Source organism: Rattus rattus, chromosome 13 (assembly GCF_011064425.1).
Source record: "Rattus rattus isolate New Zealand chromosome 13, Rrattus_CSIRO_v1, whole genome shotgun sequence".
In the NCBI taxonomy this organism is placed as follows: Eukaryota; Metazoa; Chordata; class Mammalia; order Rodentia; family Muridae; genus Rattus; species Rattus rattus.
In genome coordinates, this window is record NC_046166.1 from 30,379,856 (window position 1) to 30,405,312 (window position 25,457).

A 25,457-nucleotide genomic window follows, 5' to 3' on the forward strand; every position below is an offset into this window, starting at 1 on the left:
CAGTCCTTGAAAAATGACTGATGTACTATGCAAGAACAAGTATCTGCCTCAAGTACGATGTCCTGTGTATTTTTGAAGGGAAACTTTAAAGGAAATATATCACCAAATATTACTACTCATTCCTATAATACATGTAATTATTTACTAGGCATTTTCTCTTCTTAGTCTTATAAAACATTTATTTAGTTGTTTCCCAGATAATAGAACTCTCAATTTCCACAATGCACACAATCTTCCACAAAACAGCAGAGGCCTCTCCTTCCACAGTATGAAAGTGTGCACTGAAGGTAATTTTGACTAGAGAACAATTACATAATATGAATTGGTTTACTCTTTTGTTTTAATCACTGATAAATTTTAAGCACAAAGTACAATACTAATCACATGATAAGTAATTAGTTCATATTAGCTGAGAGAATGTCTCTTGTTGGAATATACTGCCTGTGAGGAATTCATTTTGCTTGGACCTCAGTTTTGTCTTTAGCATTAGAGCAGACATCTGATGAACACCATTAGAATAACAAGTTCAGTGGTAACATTTTAAATTACACACGTTTTAAAATGGTGGCAATGGAAACGATGAGTCTCGTGACAAATAATAGGGGCACTCCAGAGATGGAGGCAGGGGAATTGAGAATTAGACCCTTCCTTTGGCTCTAGAGTCAGAGCTTGTTTCTAACATACATATATACAGATAAAACAAATATTTGCATAATTTCATATTACTAATAAAAGCAGAACATGACACAATGTTTGACTCGTGAATGGTCTGTTTGTGTGTTACAGTCCTGAAAATTAAAAAGGATTCATGTTCATTAAGTTTCTAGTGATTTACATTGTGTACTTTTTCACTATGTTTCCCAAAGATGAATATATTTCAGCTAAGCCAGAAGACTGCATTTGTGAGCCTGCAAAACATGAAATTTGCATGTTTCACTTGTATTCATTCTTCCCTTCAGTCAAAAATTTAATATCACAATAAAAGTCATTTAAAGTTCTCACAAACTGAAAGTAGATGTCCTTGAAGATGGAGCTGGGGTCACAGCTACTTCTGCACACATTTGACTCTAATGACAATTGTGATGTTAGCTTTCACAACAATGGTAATCTGAGACAAAGCATACTTTAAAGGGATATGTTAGAGTTATCAGAGATAAAACACACATACTGTCATTTGATCATTTAATTGTAAACTAACTTAGCATGAGTGCTATTGAATCTACTGTTAACAGACTACTTCTTTTACTAATACTATTGTAGACCAACTTTTGCATACAAGTTGAATGACCTGACCTTTTTTTCCCTTTCTTGGTTTCTTTGTTATGTTCAGACTTACCATGGTACAAGGTCATTGCTTTCTCTCTAATTCTCCTTTTTGTGCTGTGTATTTCCCTTTAGACTTAGCAGGGAAAGTTCAGATTAATAAGGAAATGGAATCACAGACTACGATAAAATCTTACCTGAAGAACATCTGAGAGTGCTAATATTTTTCCTGATAGATTGATAGGGTGGAGCTCTAGAGGCACAACATGACACCCTTCTGAAGAAATATTCAGGGGGTCAGGAAATCCAGGCTCAATCCCCAAGAAAACTTGAAGTGTGCGGATCTGCCATCAAGAGGGGGACAGGTGATTCCTGAAGGTTAATATAACGTTTCTTTTTATAAAAATGATCTTTTATTGTTTTTATATTTCCTCAATAGTGATCTTAATTCACATGCTAACTTTCCTTTTTTCTTTTCTCTCCCTTTCCCCCTTTCTTTATATTTTCCCTTAGGAATTACAAAGAAAAATGGAATTTGGGAAAAATTCTCACACTCCTTGTCATCTTTGTAAGATCGTGATCTCAATGTTTCTCTAAGGTATGCTATTCAGAGCAATCGTATTAGGAGAGCTTTCTTGCTAATTAATAGGAATTGGTTGCTAGAATAAAAATTATACAAATTTTGAGAGTCAGTGGCACAACTCCCCTACACCATACACTTATTTGGAAACCCAACTATGGCTACCGGATGAAGACTGCTGCTGTGTCCTTAACCCTTCTCCACTCAGGGAAAACAATATCGTGCACTTTGAGTCAGTTTCTTCTCTTTTTTATTTATTTTTATTTGAAATGTTTTCATTACTATATTTTGATCATATTACTTCCCCTCATCTAACTCCGTCCTAAGTCAGGACTGTTTGTTTGTTGGTTGGTTTTATATAACCAACAAGTTAAATCTGATCAATGCTCATCTTTAAGAAGAGCTCACTGAAGACCTCTCTACTTGCTTACAGCACTTTATGTTATTTAATAACTTGATATGCTCATACTATGCACTTAAGAAACGACAATTGAGAATATTATAAGGACTAATGTACATTTTCTTTTCTTTTTTTTTCAGTTATCCAAACTTGATGACAGCTTTGAAAATCTTTCAAGAACATACCAAGAAATCATAGAATGAGAGATATCCTGACTTCTGTCTCTAAAAATATGATATTTAATTGTCCTGGGAACCACAGAAGGACTACATAATTTAAACATTAGTTTGATAACAGTTGGAAAAGTGCAAAAGATGTATTAGGGCTTCTGAATTGTGATTATGTTCTTGTAGATTTTGAAAATAAAGTGTTTTTATTTTTAAAACAGTGAAAATGCGCTAGAAGTCTTTGTCTCGTGAAAATACTAATCCTATAAGCTAACATGTATAAAAAGGTACATAGTACTATATGATAGCATTTTCTAAAATTCCATTTGTTTTTTTCTGTATAAGAGCACATTGTCAAGAGAAACAATGGAATTGCAATCTGGACTTACCAAGTCATGCACTTGGTGAACCTTTAATCTCACAACATTGCCAACATTATGAGGTGTTGTCATTTCTCAGAACTGCTGACAATGTTGTTTTGGACATTCTGTCCCTTGCTTTTTTTGTTGTGTATAATGATGCTGGATAGTCACTATTCTCTCCCTAATCACCTTAAAAGAAAAATTACTCTGTGCTCTTAAGAGTTCAAGAACTAACGTAAATAGAAGAGGGGTATTCTGAAGCTCAAGCTCTTAGTATGCACAGTGAAGTCTTCCTAAGAGTAAAGATAACACCTTCCTTTGCTGAGGAAGGTTGAATACAGGCTCATGAGTAAACACACAGCATACATTTAGGAATGGGTTTCAGATTGGCAATTGTGTGATTGATGTGAACCAACATGACATGCTTTACAAACCCTTGAGTAGCTTAAACATTTTTAAATTAATATTTTTACATAGCCACCCATGATTTTTGCTTCCATAGAGAATGTTTATAATCTAGGAATACAGACTGCACAGCCTGGTACAATCCCTTCCTTGAGTCACAAATCTAGATCTTAACTCTGCTACAGATTACAATGGATGAATATAAAGAAGGTTGGTTTCAGAATTTCATAACATCTCAAGGTTTATTTCATTTTCTTAGTTTTCTGGGATATTGCCAGTGACATATTTGAGAAGCTAGGCACAATTCAAAGAAAATGTTGTTTTTCTAAAAATAATTATTTTATGCCTGGTACCAACTGATCAATATGTCCTATGGTTATATAAAGATGCAGAAACTCTCTGTGGACTATTCAAGACACACTGCAAACTCTGCCATGCCCTTCTAATGGGCGAAGAAAACGGACATACTTTAGTGCAGTAACAAACTAACTTTTGTGATGCTGGTTTTCATTTAGTTTTTCTACTCAGTTTCAGGAACCCCTAATGCTAACTGCATGGAGTTCAAAGTCCCAAGTGTGATTTTGTTTGTCTCACACTGTTTTCTGACCTTTAGCTAAATAATTTTATTTAATAAAGTTTGGATAATGGAAAATCATGAATATTACTACTTGGGGATTTTTTATTTTTAATTCTTACTCTTTTTTTAATTTTTATTAGATATATTTCTTTACTTACGTTTCAAATGTTATTCCCCTTCCCGATTTCCTGTCCATAAGCCCCCATTCCCTCCCCTGCCCTCCCCCATATGGGTATTTTCCTATACAGCCCCCTTACTGCCCCCCATATTACTCTGCACTGGGGGGGTCCAACCTTGGCAGGACCAAGGGCTTCCCCTTCCACTGGTGCCTCTACAAGGCTATTCTCTGCTACATATGCAGTTGGAGCCCTGGGTCAGTCCATGTATAGTCTTTCAGTAGTGGTTTAGTACCTGGAAGCTCTCATTGGTTGACATTGTTGTTTTTAAGGGGTTGCAAGCTCCTTCAACTCTTTCAATACTTCCTCTAATTCTCCCCAAGGGGGATCCTGTTCTCAGTTCGGTGGTTTGCTGCTAGCATTAACCTCTGTATTGGACATGCTCTGGATGTATCTCTCAGAAGAGATCTATATCCGGTCCCTTTCAGCATGCATTTTTAGCTTCATCAATTTTACCTAGTTTTAGTGCTATGTATATATGGGCCACATGTGGGTCAGGCTCTGAATGCCCATTCCTTGAATCACTGCTCTAAACTTTGCTTCCATATCCCCTCCTATGGATACTTTTCCCCCTTTTTAAGAAGGAGTGGGAGCGTCCGCATCTTGGTCATCCTTCCTCTTGAGCTTCCTGTGGTCTGTGTACGTGACTAAACTTTTATTTTGCCTTATGTTAGTTACCTGATATCTATAAAATTATTAATATGTACATTTAACATTTCTGAAATTTTATTCAACACCCAGAGCTTATAATGTTTTAATGATACATAACAAATGTTGATGATGTACTTTTTTTTACCCAGGCTAATGCTTTTCTGTAGTGTCAGTTGTCTAAAGAGCAGATTCCAGGTGCCTTTAATATACAAGAAACTTAATCAGACCCAGTGTAAGACTTCATATATATCAATATAACAAATCAATATCTATATTGATTAATTAATGCTACAAAATTATTTTTAATGTGCTATATAATCCTTGTTTCTGCACTAAAAATTCCCAAGATTGAATTATGCAAATATTAATTAAAATAACAGAGAAGCTACAAAATTGATATTAGTTTTATAATAACAAATTGTTTTATAAAAAGTAAACACTGCAAGTTTACATGGATTTACCACTTAAGCCTTTAATGTGGATTAAGACAGTATTAATTTTATAGACTAAGTCTATGCAAGCTTGCTAAGGGTTTGACAGAAATCACAGAGTTCTTGCTATCATTTAAAATCAGTTGATAGTCTGTGTGTCTGGATTCAAAATCCTTCCAACAGATCATAATGCTTCCAAAGAAAGAGTTCAGTGTTTCACATGTGGTTTATTGCAAAAATGAATAAATTTATTGTTTGATAAAAATCTAGAATGTTTTAGAATACACTTTTCTTCCAAATGACACACAACTACATTTTCTTAGTGTCTTACCTATGTACTGTGATAAATAACATCTAACAGGAACAACAAAGAGTATCTTCTTACTCACAATTTTTGTTACTGTTGTTTTGCTTTTTACACTGACAGTTCTTAGAAGGTTCTTTAAGATCCTTTTGCAATTAGAGGCAATAATGAAGTAGTTTTCAAGTTTATCAGTCCCAAGAACAGTATATCCCATTAATGCATCATGACTTCACCCCACATTTTAGCTTGCTGTCTCTGGTAATACATTGCCAATATGCAGTGTTTTACCTCTGGAAACTTTTTCTTGACCTATTCAAACATATGCACTAGTTTTTTATAGATTTTGAGTTCAAGCTGTAACTATTATATGTAGTTTCTAGTTAATGAATTGTTTCTGGATATTTGGCTGGAGTGTATTTTTACAGTTAATCATATGTAAGAACATAACTATGAATAAAGTGTTCACAAAGGTCTAATATCAAAGGGTATTCACATATAAATGGTTGTCCTACTGATAAGTCTGAAATAGATGCTTCATGAATGTGCAATGCTTTGTTATAGTTATCTTACCTGGATGTAGATAATAGGTCTACATTTATATAATTGTGTAGTGACACAGGATGTGAAAAGGGAGGAAACTGGCAAGGGTCTCAAGCGTCGGAGATGGCTTTATGATAGGAAAGATCCCATCACTAATGGGTCATTTACTGTGTGGTTTTGCTTTCAGAATTGTTACTTCTATACACTATGCACTTGAATTGGTTTATGTTCTTTCACCCACCACTGTGTCAGGTAGAAAGAATACCCAATCTCATGGTGCGTAAGTGAGGAGACTCTTTCAGCCTGGTCCCCTAATTGAGTTTAACTTCTGCTGATAATTGTGTCTCTAATACCGGGAATTCTCTTAAGCCTAAGAATCAATCAGTGAACAAAATATCAGTCCTTTTCTTCTACTTAGTTTTCTCTATTAACAGACATGACTCAGGATCTTTGGGATGTATTTCTGACCATTTGCATAGCTTGATGGTAAGAAAATGGGATGTAGATAGAAGAGGTGTTAAGATGGGAAATCCTCAGACATCATGTATTAAGGCATAAGTATTACATGGTTCACGTAAGTGTAAAACCTACTCAATCATACAACATGCTTACTATGCTACTTAACCTTACAGGAGTACAAATGATACTTTAACACATGAGAAATGAACACACGCTGTATTTAAGATGTTTGTTTTTATGAAAAATTAATCCTGGAGACCATATTTACTGAATTTTCCAATAATATCTATATCTGTAAGGCTGATCAGCAATTCCCTCACCCTACTCTCCACCTTGCAAGATCAGATTTCTGGAACAATTGTTTTAAACTGTAACTTCATTTAGTTATAAGTTCAAATTTGTAGGTAACTTGCATTATTAATCTTGCATTATTATTACTCTGACTGGTAGTATTAATTTGATTTATTGATTTGCTATTAGACAAAATATTATCCTAAATGGCTCCATTTGCTGTTTCCCTTTGGTATATTTATATTTCTAATTTTAGTTAAGCAACTTCTAAGGTTAGAATATTCATACAAGATCAAACAGTAAATATGAGGATCCTGTTCTTTAATATAATGTTTCTCTTCAAGTCTTTTTTTTTCTTTGATTGGATATAGTTTTATTTACATTTCAAATGTTTTTACCTTTCCCAGTCTCCTGAACATAAGCCCCCTGTCCCGTCCCCTTTCCCTTCTTCTATATGGGTGTTCCCCTCCCATCCACTCCTTTTCCCAGCTCCCCCCCCCAGACATTCCCCCTACACTGGGGGTCCAACCTTAGCAGGACCAAGGGTTTATCCTTCCATTGGTGCCCAACAAGTCCATCCTCTACTACATATGCAGTTGGAGCCATGGGTCAGTCCATGTACAGTCTTTGGGTTGTGGTTTAGTCCCTGGAAACCCTGGTTGGTTGGCATTGGTGCTCTTATGGGATAGCAAGCCCCTTCAGCTCTTTCAATTCTTTCTTCAAGTCTTCTTGATTAGCTCACTTTTTCTCCTCTCTAAGGGCTTTTGTTTTGTTTGTTTGTTTGTTTGTTTTACAGGCTTGCCTTGAACTTACTATGTAGTGCAGGCTAGACTTCAACTCTGGATTCTCTTACCTCAGCCTCATTAGCAGTGGTAGTACAAACATGTCATCATACCACCACCCACCAATCACTTTAGTTGGTTTTTGTCGGGGGGTGGTGGTGAGGGGCTGAAGTGACACTATCCTCAGGAGGATATGAACAAAGGTCTGCTCCCTAGAGAGGGAGCCCAAGACAGACAAAAGAACCAATAATAACAAATTGCAACTTGAGAATGAATTTATTGTGCGATGGTGTTACATCCAAGAGTAGGAATGAAAGGTTCCATAGAAGAGCATGGACAACTCAAAGACTAGACCAAAAGTCTAGCCTCGTATGGATGGAAATCACCAAACCAGGAGCTTTGCAATGCTCAGAAAGACTTCAGGTCAGCTCAGTAGGTGTGAAAATCCTATAAAAGAATTATCCTTAATATAAATATGAAGGATGCATTAATGAGGTTTCTGTATTTCTTTAATATGTGCTATTGCCCCATAACAAAAGAAAAAAGTTATTTTTTCAAAACAACGCCTCTATAGCTGAAAGATGAATCATCTAACTTTCCTTACTATGAGAATCTGTTACTTCCCAGCCCCATCCCATGTTATGTACATATTATAATAGATCTGACTCTTCAGACTCCTTCTCCATGGCTCTAATTCCTCCATCCTGGTGCAGATCCGACCCTCCCCTTCTCTGCTGGTTGGAGTCCTACCCAACTCCCTGTTCTGCCCAGCCATTGGGTGATCAGCATTTATTGACAAGACAGAGAATAAGTGGTAAGGTGTTTACACAAACTTGAAGCAGGAGATTCTTATACAGCATTACAATGCTGTATCGAGATTGAAACAAGATATGAAATCAGAGAAATAAGCATTTGAATAACCCAAGGGTAAATTTTACACAGCACACAAAACATTATGAAGAATCCCTCTTCTCAGGTGTCTTAATTTTGTGCATAACCTCAAAAAAGGAGGAGTCCTATGCATCTAGCACGTTTTAGGGACTTCTTGAGAGTCTTGAGTTGTTTATATTCTCAGTATTTGGCAGATGCCTTTTAAAACTTGAGTCTTTGTGATCTTGTTTCAAGGATGGAACTTGCCAGTTAGAAGGAAAAGCTCTGGAATAATGTGGGTTTACACATGCCAATGATTAATGTCTTCCTTGATGGATCTCTGCCTTGTATGTCCAGGCATGGTATCTCACTAAACCTGAAGCTTCCAGATATGAGTGGTCTGCCTGGTGGAAGATCTGGAGCAATCTTACTCTTGCCTTATTCTTGCACTAGGATTACAGTCACATGGTGACACTCTTGCTTTTCTCAGCGAGTTCTGGGAATATAGATGGATATCCTTACACTTCTCTGATTGCCATGTTCCCCAGTGAACTGTCTCCCTAACCTGTCTTCTCTTTTTTCATCTTTATTGGAAAACTGTTGGAGGCCACTGTTTCACCATAGGCAGCCTGGCTCATTTTAAGTTTATGATGTTCCTGTCTTGGCCTCTCTAGTGCTGGGAATTCAGCCATTAATGAACATGCCCAACTGAAGTTGTTTTTATGTACACATTAATAATTTATCTCAAACTTTTGGAAAGAGTCTTTAAAAAAGAAAAAATGTGATATTTTTTGACTTTTTGGTTTAGGTTTTATTTTCACAAAAACAGTCCTCTTTGGAAAAAGTTTCCATTCTCCATGTGTGCAGAAGAATGGAGGCTTCCTTTTCTGATGTATCTTATTTTTTTAAATTTCTTTGGATCTGTTTTCTGCCTGTCTAAATGCTTTGATCTTCATTTCCTAAACTCCTTCATAATTATTCTTTTCTTACATGTTATTACCTTTCCCAGTATCTAAATATTCTTTCTGATATTTTTTCCTAAGGAACTGCTTAGTGTAAAGCTTCAAGGAAATTAATTTTTAACTTTGTTAAAAGTTCTCAGTACTTGATATTGCGTTTGTTACTCTGAAGTGTGCAATGCTTTTTGGATTTCATTTTCTGTTGCTGTTTTTCTCAGAAGTCTGGCAATACTTAGGTCCACACTCATACTAACCAACTAAATAAAGTAAATCGTGACATCAAGCATTGTGCTTAAAAATCTTGCTTGTGGGGTGATCTCCCTTGACATACTCCGTCCCTTCACTGTGTTTCTAATGCTTCAGGCAAAACATTCTCTCTCTGATGGAGCTGGGATGTTAGCTTTGATCTGGAGCATTGTGGATGCTGGGATGTATGGTGGGAAAGGATAGGTAGCTTATAATGGTTTTTGGCTGGACTGACAAAGACCCTAATTTATCAGTAAATCAAGATGTCCTGCAAGAAACACATCATCACATTCAAACTTATCCTCTGTGGGTGGTGAGTAGTGGGCATAGGTAGACCTCAGAGGTCACCTTGCTGCAACTAGAAAGGGAAATCCTATTCAACTGTCCATATAAAAGGTGTCTTAATCAATTTAAACCTTTCTCTCAGAACAAAACTGATGTTTCTTGTGGGATTTTATTTTTTATGAGTAGTTCATGCATTGCAATTATTTGTTTCCCTTCTATATAGATACTGTCTTTGGTTTTGTTGAGAAAATAAAGATCAAGTTTTTGTCCAATACATCTCAATTAAGAGCACAGTTAAGACTATTATTATTTTATTGTTATCTACCTTAAGTATTAGAACAAGAGAATTAGAGCATGATAAGTAATGAGTGAGAGTCTGTTTTTCACATTTCCAATATTTCCAAGTGTCATGTAATCTATAAACTATGTTTAAATATATAATAGAATAAAATAATATTTTCTGTAAAACATAGAAAATAGAATAATATATAGAATTATGTATTCATCTGCAAGCTGTATTTAAATAAGCATTATTTATAGAAATATAGTTTTTATTGCACTGTATTTATGAATAAATACACAGCTGACACAAATCACAGGTTGTATACTTTAAATTCAGCTCCTTATCATTTCTAGCATTGATTGTGCTAGTGTGTTAGTGTAGTTTTAAATGTTATCAATCAGTCTTCTTACACACACACACACACACACACTATCCTCTTCTATTTTATTGTTTTTGTTCCCATATATTTAGCCTTTTCATCTTTCTTTTAAGATATGTCTCCATTCTTTTAAATATTTTATATATAGTCACCATTATCCTTCTTCTGTAATTGTTCCTGCTTGCTGCTACATTAACAATAACAAAAGCAAACAAACAAATATCTAAACTATGTTATTTTGTTAACTAACTAGGAAAAAATCTTTTCTCTGACTTAAAATCTCTTGTTGTTTTAAGACATTACATTTGATTTCTATGCTTTCAAAACACTGTACCACTTTGTAAGCTATGAGTACAAATTAATGGTAAATAAATGAGTATAGTAGAAATGATATTTAGGATGAAGAGATATGATACTATATTTTCCTTCAAAATACTTATTAAAAGGGGGCAAACAGAGGTTGGGGATTTGGCTCAGTGGTAGAGCGCTTGCCTAGCAAGCACAAGGCCCTGGGTTTGGTCCCCAGCTCCGAAAAAAAGAAAAAAAAGAGGGGGAGCAAACAATTGAATCTATCACTCTTTCAACAAATTAAATTTTCCTACCTTATAAAATTTGCTTATTTGTGTAGTGTATCACTTATATTTGTGATTACTAAGATTGTGGAAATAAATTTCAAAGTAATGTTTGTTTCTTATTCCAATTCTTGAGCATAATTCATGAAAGGGAAGTATACAAGCTAACATCCCAACACATTGTGTTTGGGGGGCACATAGATGTGGGTCCTGAGCATAGTTATTTCTGGGTGCCCATTTCAAATTTCAGTGTAAACATGAAGTATACTTCAATAGATATCAAATAGAATGTAATACTTTGGTGTCAATTAAGGTCACAATAACAGGCTTTAAAGAGTGAGTTCAAACCTTGGCCTGGGAACAATGCTTTCAAATTTGAAATAATTCTTGTGGCTCTAGTCAAATATCAAGTACAATGGAGATTGTTTAACCAATGTTGTTATAAGGACTTCAAAGTTCTCTTCTCAAGCAGTATTTGTGTCATAGTGAGTACTCTATCAACTGTCATTACTATTATTTAAAAACAACCAAATACATTTGAGCAACACATATTAAACTTTATCAATCATGAGCAAAGTTAATTCAGCAGATTGATATCTACACAATAAGCAGCTAGAGAGGTGGGGTATAATCAACAAAATCTCTAGATTAAATAGAATGTTTTATGGCAGGGGTTGTGGAAAGGGCATGCTCTCACTTTAAAGGTTAAAAAAGGTTTCAGAATGTGAGCTTTTTAGGTCAGTAGCAACAGTTTCCATCTCAAAATGTTCAGAGGAGCCATTTAATTAACAAATATTCTTGCATTGCTTGCTATGGGCCCTGCTGTGTTTATCATCCATGCAGAAGAAAATTCTTCCTTTTTTATGCTTGAATACTTTCCTTTTCCACAGACATTTCCACTGGGCCTAGGAGATGGGCAATTCTATTCCTGGACAGATGGTCTGAGAAGAAAAGACTGGCATGACTATGAGAGCATTCAGAAAGATGCTTTGCGCTCAGGTACGGACTTCAGAATCAGACAGAGTGGTGCTTTTACTTCAGTGCTATGTTTGTCCCTGCTAAGTTCTCATGTCAGTTTTTCTTCCGCATGCATTAAAGATGTCTGTCTTTTGGGAACATTGGTGATCAACAATGGACAGAAACAAATGAATTCAAACTAAACAGACAAAACAAATAATGAAAAGCCTTTCCCTGGCTGCAGAGAAGGTCATTACAAATGTGCATGTCTATATTATCTTGTTTTTCCAAGCCCTTTCAAAATAATTCTGTGAGTCATCGTGGGATTTATCAGTAAGACATGAGCTGGTAAACACAAGCAAGACTCACACACTGGGATGAATTATATCTAAATGTCATTACCAAGAAATTCAGTCATGCCACAAGTTTTTGGAATTTTAATGGGTTATGACAATTCTATAAATTACAACATCTGGGAATCTGAAGTCAGTAATTCTTGGACTAAGAGTTCAGTAGGACCAACTAAGTTTCAATTTGTGTAGAGTTCTAGGCTGAGGATATGTCTAGAAGAAAAACTTACAGGAATGTTCTTGGAGAAAGATTGAAAAATAGTGGAACTCTGCAATTAAAAATTCAAGAGAGTGTATCAGTAGAAATCCTCAGCAGGGGAATGGTACATAGTAGGAGGCCCACATTTTCTCACGCAGCCAATGTAACTCTGCGGTTTCTCAGTGAGAGTATCACAGAAATAAGATAACTGCTGCTTGGAAATATATTTAAACAGCAGTAAGGCACTCCATCAGAAGCATAGTTATGACAACCCAGTTTGAGGTCATCCTGGTCAAACTCATCCCCTAGGGAAAATTGCAGGGAGTGTCGTACACTGTCCTGACATTGTACAGGACTCTTCTGTGTCAGGCAGAGCTGATCTAATTATAGCTCCTTTTACTCTCTTCTCCATCTTTCTCTTTTTATCAAGAATAACCCACCTCTCTATTTCATTAAAGCAACTTGTCCCAAAGATGATTCCTGTCTTAAGAGAATTGACCTCTTTTAGATATCATCTTCCCACTTTGACCAGGAGCCAATGAAAAATCACAAAACTGTTTTCCTCACCACCTGCCTCTCTTGCTAATCTTCTTATCTCTTATTTTTGTGAGCTTAGTCCACCTGTATTAATCTGACCATCTGTTCTTTATGCTTCGGGACTCACAAGGTTCTTTGAAATGTTTACTTAACCTTGTCAACCAAAACTGTAAGACTATAATAATAACAAAATTATCACAAAATATTGAATCTATGTTTACTAATAAGTAAATTACTGAATCTCAGAACAATTTTTGTAGATATTAGCCAAAATGTGTAAAACATTGGGTCTTTATGAATCTATTAATCTAATAATTATCAATTAGCTAAGACTATATAGAGGTAGATTACATCTGATTAGTTTCTACATACCTACCCCAGTTCCTGAAATTAAAATAATATAATATTTGGACATAGAGTAGTGACAGGTTTATGGGACAAAGACACACTGAAGTTAATATTCTGGCTTTTCCATTTATGAGTTACTTGGCCAATCAATTTATATTCATGGTAGTCAGTTTTGCAGAAATTTCTTTATGATTAAACAATTGATAAGTCAATGCTATGTAAAATAATTAACCAATTACCTGGGCATCACCTTATAATAACTGTAACTATGTGGAAGTTTTGTTTTATTCTTACTTACAAGTACATTGAGTGTGAGTATATGCACACATGTGTGCAGTGCCCATTGAGGCCAGAAGAGGGCATGAGAACAGCTGGGGCTGTAGTTACAGGCACTCTTGAGTTGCCTGACATTGGTGATACTGTAGACTCTAAATTCATGTTTTCTGGAAGAGCAGCAAGCATTCTTAACTATTGAATCATCATTCCAGACCCTCAAACTGTAATTATTAAATCATGTTAGTTACTTTTACATGAGTGGTTATACCTTCAGTTTGTGCAAACAAATTTTGGATCCAGAATCTATGAATTTCCCTTTATTTCTGCTTCATATCATATGTTTTATAGTTTGTCCCTATATGGATCAAGGGCTATTCAAAGAACATGGTAATTTAGTACTTTTCAATATGAATTAGTTTTGAATGTTTTAAGTGACTAATGTTAAGGTTCTTTAATGGCTTGTTAGAGAATAGATACATCTTAAATAAGACACTTAAAATCATTCAGACACACATGAATAGATTCTCACAATTAAATAAACATCTGCATGTATCGAATGCAGTCTTAATGTGCCATTGTCTGTCCTCAAACACTTAAATTTGATGTTTGCTCTCTTATATTTCTCCATATGTATTAACATTTCTATAACTACTATTAAGCATATTCTAATTTTTTGTTTGTGTTTGAAATTTTTTAAATTTTAATTATACCCAATGATTTTTATTTTCCATTCACCATTATTTTCAAAATTAATTATTGTCAAATTGTGAAAACAGTTGTTCATATTTATGTTGTTTAGTTTTCTATAACATTCTATTTGTGTTTATATGGATGTTTTCTATATTACATTTATCAAGTATAATTCTTCTGTAAACTTTTTTATGTATGGCCCTGGGCTAGACACAATATTTTATTGGTAATATATCAAGTATTACATTTGCATGTTTAAAGAAGTCATTTCTTAAGCTGTACCAAATTGATCTCCAAAATTCTCACGGTTGTTTCATTTTGGTCAAAAATGGATTGAATTCCTATTGCTACAATTCCTTTTGAGCAATACATCCTGTATGAATCCTCAATTAATTGTAATGGAATTTATACATAATCAGTATGTAAAATGATTGTGATTTTCATACTAGCCATTTTAATTAGATTAATCTTTTATGCTTATAAAGCTGTTTTTTCTCTTTTTAATGAAAATTCTTATTAATTTCCAATTTAATTTTAGTTTTCTATTCCTTATAAATCTATACAATGCTTCTTTTAAAATTATGTACTTTGCTAGGTATATGTAGTAAACTATATTATCTCATATTTCAAAATTTTTTCAATACCTCTTTTATACTCTTTTATACATAGGCTGTGATTTTCTGTATAATTTAGTTAAATTCTCTATTTATCTATCTCTATCTCTCCCTATCTTTCCCTCCATCTCTCCCTCTATCCCTCCCTCCCTTTCTCTCTTTGTCCCTTCCTCCTCTCTTCCATCTTTCTTCCCTTTATCTTTGCTTCCCTTTTTACCCTTACTCTCTCCTGTTCTCCACTTCATTGAGTTAGGGTCTCAATATGCAGTCCTGGTTTGACCTCTCTGCTCCTAGCCGAGTGCTGATGTGGGAGGTACAAACAACTACAGCCATACATTGATTGTTTCTAACATGTGGCTCATGCCACAGTTGATGTTCTGTACCATATTGAAAAATCTGGAGAATTTTACCCTGTAATTTGGAACATAAATCCAAATATTCATTTTCATGTGGTAGAATGTAAGTGTATCTCACTGACTTATATTTTAGCTGACTGTAAATGCAAAATTCAGCAGCACTTAGTGGAAGATTTTCTTCTATTTATCTGGTGTTCACTAGTATAAATTAAATTTCTATATTTGTGAGCTGCCTTTTGGAGTTCTTAATCCCACTTAACAGATGAAAATCCCTTTCAAAATAATATAGCATCTCATATGTAGTTTCTTAGTAGTAATTACTGACTTGTGATTAAACTGATGAGTGATTTTTTTGCTTATCTTTTACAGTGACGTGTGGGTATTCCTTTATTGATAGATATGAAGAGAATGTATGCACAGTTTTAAAAATTAGACAGAAAAATGTACTAATAAATTATAATTAATATTTCTCAAATTATTTGCCACAGAGTATTTCAAGATGATTTATTATAATTCAGGGAGTTTTGTAAGTTGATTCTCTGGTCTTTCAGTGTTAATCTTAGAAGACCAAAATTATCTAGATTCATTATATGTTTTAAATGCTTTATTAACATTATACCTGGCATTTTTTACATCATTATGTTATATGTTAACATTACAATGGTATAATGTTTATGTTATGCCTGACTTTTTTTGTTTTCTCTTTTTTCATTCTTCTCTCATCCAATACATTCCTATGGCAGCCTCCCTTCACTCCTGCCTGTTCTCCTTATACCTCCCATCTCCCCCAGATCCACTGTTCCTTGGTTTCCTTTCAGAGAAGAGAATGCCTGCCAGGGATATCAGTTAAACATGGCATAAAAACGATACAATAAGCCTAGGCCCAAACACTCATACAAATGCTGGTTGAGGCAACCCAGTAGGAAGAAAAGTGTCTCGTGAGCAAACATCAGAAACATCACAAGCCCCACTGTTGATTCCCACAAAATCCCAAGCTAAACAACATTACGCAGGCAAAGGACTTATGGTAGACCCATGCAAACTCAGTGGCTGTTGCTTCAGTCTCTCTGAAACCTTGCGAGCCCTGTTTAGTTAATTCTGTGAGCTGAGTTCTCCTGGAGGTCTTACTCGCTCTAATATAAATTGAAATTTAGGAAATTTTGAATATCATAATTGCCTATTCCTATCATTTAGAGTTTGAATGTTAACATTCATAATACTTGTGTGTTATGAAAATTATTTTTTAATCTTTTCTTGACCTTATGATTTTAGTTCTTTTGTCTTTCTGTCTTGTCAAAACACACACCTCAGCGTGTTCAGTGTAATGCTGAACAGCTAGTAACAATGGCTACCATTGACATGGTATAAACTCTACAACAGCAAATTAAGTCCTCTTTTTATGATTTTATATAGAGCTATCACTTCTCTGTGTATAGAGCTTCATTGTAATGTACTTTTACATGTACTTTGCCACAACTACTAACATGACTGAATAGTCTTTAACAAATACATTTCTCATGATCTTCTGACCTGATTAGTTAAGACATGTATTTTAGTTTTACTTATGTGTATTGGTGTGTGTGTGTGTGTGTGTGTGTGTGTGTGTGTTTGTGTGTGTGTATGGGTGTGCCTGCCTATGTATTCATCCAAAGTCAAAAAGGGGGGTAGAATGCCTTATGCATGTTAGGACTGGAGATAGAGGCCTGTTAACTGGATGCTGAGATCCTAACATTACTGTTAATGATTGGATAAAAAGTTCAGATGTCTGCTGATCCATCTTTCCGGGCTCATAGGGATTTTGATATGAGGTATATCACACTTTAAAGGCTTCTCCAGACTCTTCTGTTTGAACTTGTTTCTTCGGAATAGGTTATTTGCTTATGTATTCACAATCAATCAACAACTTCCACTCTAATATTCAGTAGCCCAATAAAATTAGATTTAATACTTTGCTACTTCTTTCTGTCCTAGTCAATGATACTTATATGTTTAGATACAAGCAGTCTTCATTCTGTCTTAGTCATTCTGCCTTTTTAAATTTTCCATTGACTCAATAAACACTTTTAGAGGTCAACTGGAACTCAGAGGCAGTGCAGTGATCTAGCAGCACAGGCTGAGGGTTAGATCCCTTTACTGACACTAAAATAGCGACAAGTTTACATGCCATCCTACATTGTGTAATGGATCAAGCATATAAACATGATTTGCAAATAATGCTCTTGGACAGAGGGTATGGTTCTTTGGCGGGCTTTTATTTTCCTAACACTGTGGTCATTCTGATCTGAAGCATGAAATTCTTGCCTTAATTATTTAAGTAACATTCAAACTGGTCTCCCTGTTTCAAAATTCTTCAAGTAGAATAAAAAGGAATATTTTAAAGATAATCAGATGATTTTATTTCTCCATTCAAAATGCTGAAAAGACTGGCTGTTAGATTTAAAACTAAAGCCAAGTTCATGTCCTAAACTTAAAGCCCCAACATGCCCTATAATTGGCCTATCTATGACCTCATATGTTGAGTAGTGTGTAGTCTGTTACTCTCATGTTCTTCTTTAATATGCTGGAAAATTCCCAAGGGCTTTTACTGCCTCCTGAATCTGTTTTATCCATATTACATAAACTGATTCATTACTCTTACTGGATCATTATTTTTCAACTCAAAAGAGTCTTCCATCACCATGTTATCATGTTAGAAACAGTCATCAATTCTCTGTAGCTCTGTCACATTGATATTTCTTATAGAGCTTAGGTATTCATACATTATATGTATATCATGTGTGTTTGTGATTAGGAAATTAAAGTCTATGAGTCTACTAAATATAGGCATTTACCCAATGTCTCTAAATTATAATATAACCTTGACTTATTTGGAGTAACTTTTTGACAGTCAGTGTTCCCAATAATAGTTCACAAACAATAGTATGAAAACATGGTAAAATATACTTGCTATTTCTCTCTTCTGGAAAATGCATGTCGTGTACCCTTAGGCGACCTTTAGCTTGGGCCAAGCTGCTAAAGGGTCATACTTATTCCTACTAATTTCCACAGTAAAATATTGAAAAGATTTTCTTCAAAGAAAATTTCAGAGGTAGGAATTTATCATGCTTTCTGTCATGAGTGTCCCACTCTCTGAGGTTACCTTAAGGAACATTTCACTTTAATGATGATCAGAAACTCATTCTTCTCCTAAGTGCCATTGCTCTACATAATTTAAAGATTGCTAGCCAAAACCTATGGGAAGCTCAAATGCATCCAACTGGGAGAGGCTGAAACACTCATTTCCAAAAGTAGGAGAAGTCCTTGGTCCTATGAAGGCTCATTTCCCTAGTATTGGGGAATCCCAGGGTGGTGAGGTGGGAGTGGGTTGATGGGAGGCGGAGCACCCTCATAGAAGCAGGGGTAGGAGAGATGGGAGAGGAGGCAACCTGGAAAATGCATAACATTTGAAATGTAAATACATAAAATATTCAACAAAAAAGCAAAAGATAAAAATAAAAAAATAAACTGAAACATGTAATTTTGTGTTCTGAATGTTTATAAAATACAATTTTGGCATAATTAGCATGACTCCTGGTCATGTTTTATTAATATGTTATGTAGTTTAAAACCATCATCTGGCATTCTTTTCTTACCTGAAATAATGAAACATTGCTTATTGTTAATAGTTTTCTGAAATTTATGCCTGGCTGGCGTATTCTCAAAAAGCTTATAATGATATTAGTTAGGAGATGGTCAATTTTAGGGAAATACCAAAATCATTATTATTCATTGAATTAGAATTAAATATTAATGAAATATTGCATTTATGGGCATTGTATAATCAGAAAAGGGTAAATTGAAAAAAAGAGATCCTATTGAGAATTCTCATCTATATGTCTAAAAATAGCATTAAACTTAGCTAAAACTAAATTGAGTAAAAATCATCCAGGGAAAATTTCCTTCAGTCTTACAATCTGAAAATAGCAATGTAGAAACATCTCAGGAGACTGAATAACCTGGAATCCACTTGTACTAAAATATAGATAGTTATCTTTTAAAATTAATTCCACTGGGGGTAGAGATTTAGTAGAGTACCTGCTTAGCAATCAAAAAGCCTTGGGTTTGGTTCCCATAACTGAAAAAAAAAATCAATTTAATTTAGCTACTTGTAAAAGTTGTACTACCTCTCTATTTAGAAAGCTCTACTTCCCACAGACAAGAATGCATTAGATCTATTAATCTTATTTCCCTCATTAGTAAAATATGGCTTGATGATCACACCTATCATAGTTATTTTAAATGTTAATTAAATTGTCCAATTAAAATGCTTGTGCTGTTCCCTAAATGATCTTTATATTCATATAACCTTGATTTTATCTCCCATCTTATGATAACTTGAATCAGCTCTCATAATTTTTCTTATGCATTCATATCTAATCAATACAAACAAACTTTAAAAGAGTTTCATGGTAGTTGGTGTATAAATTGTACTTCCAGTATAGCTCTCTATTATTCTAGCATTTATATTGTAGAGTATTTAGTGAAATTCTGCCTCATGAATATGTTCCTCTAGTATTCTATCAAACACATCTCTTTCACATGGCATGGTAGTGATTATTATCAGAATGTTTCTTTCTATAAATGCAAGTATTTTGCAAAGGTCATATAGTTAGATCATAATCCTTGATCATGAAAATATAGACCATGTTCTGCTATGGGAAGATATGTTCTAATAAAAAATTCTCAAAGACAAATGAATGAATAGCTAGTATAAGGGATTTGAATACAGGCAGACCAAAGAAACCAAAGTTTAATTGGATATTTTTCCTGAAATTTATTTTCCAATGAATTTCTAACTTCATGAGTTTTGGCACTAATAAGAAGTTTTGGCATTAATAAGAAGAGAGAAGCCATCCTTATACACAGTATTACATCATTGTGTAGCATGTTCAAAGACATAGGAAGAAGAGTAAAACAATTGAAAATTGAGCTTGAGTTTTGAATGACCTGGACAATGACATCAACGTCATTACAGTAAGAAAACATTGCAGTTGCCACATTGTTTTATAACAACCCAGAGTCTCCCATGATTGAAGGATCCCATTCATTTGAGTCCAGATTGTTAATAATGAAATGTATTATATTTTTGTCACAATTTCATAGAAATTGAAGTCATTACTTGGATCTTCTATCAAAATTCCTATCCAGAGGCAGGCACAGTTTTGTCAGTAATGAGTTATGAGCTTTCTTGGCCCCATTTCTTAATGAATGCAGATGAGGAAATATGTTTTAATCCATGAGAGAAGGCACATTGCCAGCTATGGAGACTGACATCAGAAACATACATTGCAATTTTACCTGATATCCTTTTCCTGAATAACACTGGATTTTAAGCAGCATTCATGCCAGATAAAAGCAACAGTTACTTTGATGCTTTGTAAGCACAGAAAGACAATGAGTGCTCCTTAAGAATGCTAGAGCCCAGAACGTAGGCATTATTACTTGAATGGAAATTTTCCCTGTCCCTAATTTGTGTAATAAATTTGCATTATTTATAAAGCATACTTCATAAAATAATGGGAAAAATCAAGACTGAATAGCTAATTTAATTTAGTGAAGTATTTGATGTGCCGGTATGAAATGACTAGGAGAACACAATAGAATTAACATCATCAAGGATTTAATAATGATCTAAATCTCTATGGTGACCAACTGAGCCCTAGGGATCCAACTTTATTATTGGATGAAAATGACTGGATTAATTTATCAGGCATTGGCCTACATAACAATCTAATAGAATTTAGTAGTGCATGTTCATTTGACTGTAGATATTATGATCCAGATCAGCTTGTGAAAAGAACATTTTTGTTATTAAGCAATCATATTTATTAAAACATCACTTGAAATTATGGCAAAAGGTTTGTGCATAGAAAATTAGTAGAGTCTTATTTATTTTGCAGTGCTCATATTTTGTAATGAAGGATAATTTTATGGACATAACAAAACATATAAACATAATTTCACATACACATTAAAATTATTTTTGCTCCAAAACAAAAGCACTAAACTTATTATCCAAATTTGGGATATATAAACTTTAAGATGAAGACCTAGCATTTTTTCACTACCTATTCTTTATTGTCTATACTAAACTTTGCTCGTTTATTTTTTCCTACATGTATAGTGTTTTATCAAATAAAAAATAAATTCTTATGCCTAGATCCATATCATATTTTCACAGGAAGACAAATATTATTAAAACTATTTTTACATAAATAATAAATTTAGGCAAGTTAAATTCTCTATGTAAATTCAATAATTTTACTATATTATACACATGGTCCAATTAATAACAGGAGCATAAATCCAATATTACTCATCCTTATCATCTCTTAATTGCCCTTCCTCACCTCAATGTTTCATGCTTCCTAGGCATATAAGCTATCCAACTGTAGATAACATGAGGGCTTTTATTCCCTTTTCATAGAATTAAATTTTTTGTACAATATATTTTGGCCATGTTTTCTTTTCCTTAATTCCTCTAAATCCTCCCTACCTCTCTATGAATATGATTGTATGTTCTCTATATTTTAAATATACAAAACAAGAACCACACACGTACACACATAGAAAAATCCACAAAAGCACAAAAATGGGAACCAAAAAGTAAGAGCCAATAGGATAAAAATTGCACGAATATTTGAGTAAGTGGTTATGGGTGGGAGTCCACGTCCACTTGTCCTTCTCAGTGCTGGGACCCAGGCTGGCTAGTGCATGCTGCCACAGTCTGTGAGAATTTCATAAGCACATCAGTCCTTTTGTGTTAGGATTACAGTTTCCTTAATGTCAACTGTCATCTCTGGCTCTTAGAATCTTTATACCTCCTCTTTTGCAAGGATCTCTAAGCCTTGAGGTAAGTTTGATGAAGTTAACCCACCTAAGTACTCCAAAGTGAAGTACATGAAGGATCTTTAGCTGTCACCACGGAATGCCTGTGAAATCTGCTCTCTAGTACATTTAATAACTTCTATCCTCTTCTCTCAAAAACATTACCCCATTTCTAGACACAAAGGAGGTCTCACGAAGCCTCACCAAACACCCAATCTTCTTTACTGTGGCAGCATTGACAATAAATGTTGGATAGCTACCCATCCTCACTGCCCCAGGTTCTGAGTTTCTGCCTCTGTTCCCCTAACACAGTGTATCAGAATGTACCCTTTACAGGTCTCATGGCCTCAGGAAAGATGGGCAGAATACCTCCCTCTTCCCCATTGTTTTGTCATCCACTCATTAAGCCAACTAATAATAAAACTTGCAGTTCCCTCTTACAGAAAAACACAAATAAAAGTTTATTCAATCAGTTTTCACAAAGTTATTCAGCTATAAAGACAATAATTATTTATTTTTTTCCATATTGAGGTCTTGAATAGTTTTATTCATTTCCTTGCTTTGTTTGTGTTTTCCTGGATTCCTTTAAGGGATTTCTCAATTTCCTCTTAGGACTTCAATCATCTTCACACAGATTTTAAGGTCATTTCCTTATGCTTCAGTCACGTTGGAATATTCACAGCCTGTTGTGGTAGAATAAATGGGCTCAGGTGAAGACACATTTCCCTGGACGTCATTGATTGTTTTTTATGTTTGTGCTAGGCATCTGTGTTTGAAATGGTCATAGGCCTAGATACCAGTTTCTGGGGTTGACCTTGATAGGTAAGTGTTTGTTCCTTGCTTCTGTTCCCTGTCTGGATTTTCTGAGATTGTGACTCCACCTCTTGACTGATAGGAAGTTTTCTTTGGACCTGATACTTGCCACAGCCACTGGGAGTTCCATAAAATGTACTTGTGGGCGTTGAAAGCTGACACTTAGGATTGGGGATAGACTAAGTTTCTAAAGGGGTTTCTCAGGAGGGAAAAGAGCATGTTCAAGCAGGATCTGCTCATTTTTGGAGGAGAAGGCAATGAAGAGGAGTCACCCAGGTGGTCTGCTACAATGCTGGGGAGGAGACTAGGAAAGTTTCAGGGTGCTAGAGTAACAGGAGGGAGGAAGATGTACGGCCAGCCTGCTTTCTTAGCAGGTGTGCTCTGTGACTTAGCTGGGATTGCCTACTGAAGTTTGCCGGTGGGCGTAGGAGGGGCAAACTTCAAGTGGGGAAAGGGAGTTCAGGAGGGGAAAGTCTGAAGGATCCAAAGGATAGAAGAACAGAAGGGAAGTAAGGCTTCAGTGTAATCCACTATGTAAACAAACTGAAAGATAAAAACCACATGATCATTTCATTAGATGCTGAGAAAGCATTTGACAAAATTCAACACCCCTTCATGATAAAAGTCCTAGAAAGAATAGGAATTCAAGGCCCATACCTAAACATAATAAAAGCCATATACAGCAAACCAGTAGCTAATATTAAACTAAATGGAAAGAAACTTGAAGCAATCCCACTAAAATCAGGGACTAGACAAGGCTGCCCACTCTCTCACTACCTATTCAATATAGTTCTCGAAGTTCTAGTCAGAGCAATCAGACAACAAAAGGAGATCAAAGGGATACAGATTGGAAAGGAAGAAGTTAAATTATCATTATTTGCAGATGATATGATAGTATATTTAAGTGATCCCAAAAGTTCCACCAGAGAACTATTTAACCTGATAAACACTTTCAGCAAAGTGGCTGGGCATAAAATTAACTCAAATAACTGATTTATTTTAGCCTTCCTCTACACAAAAGAGAAACAAGCCGAGAAAGAAATTAGGGAAACGACACACTTCATAATAGTCCCAAATAATATAAAATACAATGGTGTGACTTTAAACAAGGAAAAAAAAAATAGGAAAGATAAGAACTTCAAACCTCTGAAGAAAGAAGTTGAAGAAGACCTCAGAAGATGGAAAGATCTCCCATGCTCATGGATTGACAGGATTAACATAGTAAAAATGGTCATTTTACCAAAAGCAATCTACAGATTCAATGCAATCCCTCTCAAAATACAAATTCAATTCTTCGGAGAATTAGACAGAACAATTTGCAAATTCATCTGGAATAACAAAAAACCTAGGATAGCTAAACCATCCTCAACAATAAAAGGACTTCCGGGGGAATCACTATCCCTGAACTCAAGCAATATTACAGAGCAATAGTGATAAAAACTGCATGGTATTGGTACAGAGACAGACAGATAGACCAATGGAACACAATTGAAGACCCAGAAATGAACCCACACACATATGGGCACTTGATTTTTGACAAAGGAGCCAAAACCATCCAGTGGAAAAAGATAGCATTTTCAGCAAATGGTGCTGGTTCAACTGGAGGTCAAAGCATGTAGAAGAATGCAGGCGATCCATTCTTATCACCTGGTACAAAACTTACGCCCAAAGTGGATCAAGGACCTCCCATCAAACCAGATACCTCAAACTAATAGAAGAAAAATTGGGGAAGAGTCTCGAACACATGGGCACTGGAAAAAATTTTCTTAACCAAACTCCAATGGCTTATGCTCTAAGATCAAGAATCGACAAATGGGATCTCATAAAACTGCAAACCTTCTGTAAGGCAAAGGACACTGTTGTTAGGACAAAACAACAACCAACAGATTGGGAAAATATCTTTACCAATCCTACACCTGATAGAGGGCTCATATCCAAAATATACAAAGAACTCATGAAGTTAGACATCAGGGAGGCAAATAACCCTATTAAAAATGGGGTTCAGAGCTAAACAAAGAATTCACAGCTGAGGAGTGCCGAATGGCTGAGAAACACCTAAAGAAATGTTCAACATCTTTAGTCATAAGGGAAATGCAAATCAAAACAACCCTGAGATTTCATCTCACACCAGTGAGAATGGCTAAGATCAAAATCTCAGGTGACAGCAAATGCTGGCGAGGATGTGGAGAAAGACACTCCTCCATTATTGGGATTGCAGACTGGTACAACCATTCTGGAAATCAGTCTGAAGACCTAGCTATACCTCTCTTGGGCATATACCCAAAAGATGCCCCAACATATATCAAAGACATGCTACACTATGTTTCATAGCAGCTTTATTTATAGTAGCCAGAAGGTGGAAAGATCCCAGATGCCCTTCAACAGAGGAATGTATACAAAAAAATGTGGTATATCTACACAATGGAATACTACTCTGCTATAAAAAACAATGACTTTATGAAATTCAT

The 25,457-nt window shown here is 35.1% G+C and overlaps 1 protein-coding gene across 1 annotated transcript in view; it reads left to right on the top strand.

Annotated features, from left to right (window-relative positions):
• The window catches only part of Galntl6 (polypeptide N-acetylgalactosaminyltransferase like 6), a 1,121,089-nt gene that overhangs the window by 379,373 nt on the left and 716,259 nt on the right, over positions 1–25,457 (top strand). The window contains exon 2 of the mRNA XM_032919234.1: positions 11,873–11,981. Within this exon, the coding sequence (XP_032775125.1) occupies positions 11,873–11,981 (109 nt within the window). The remainder of the gene's footprint in view (positions 1–11,872; positions 11,982–25,457) is intronic.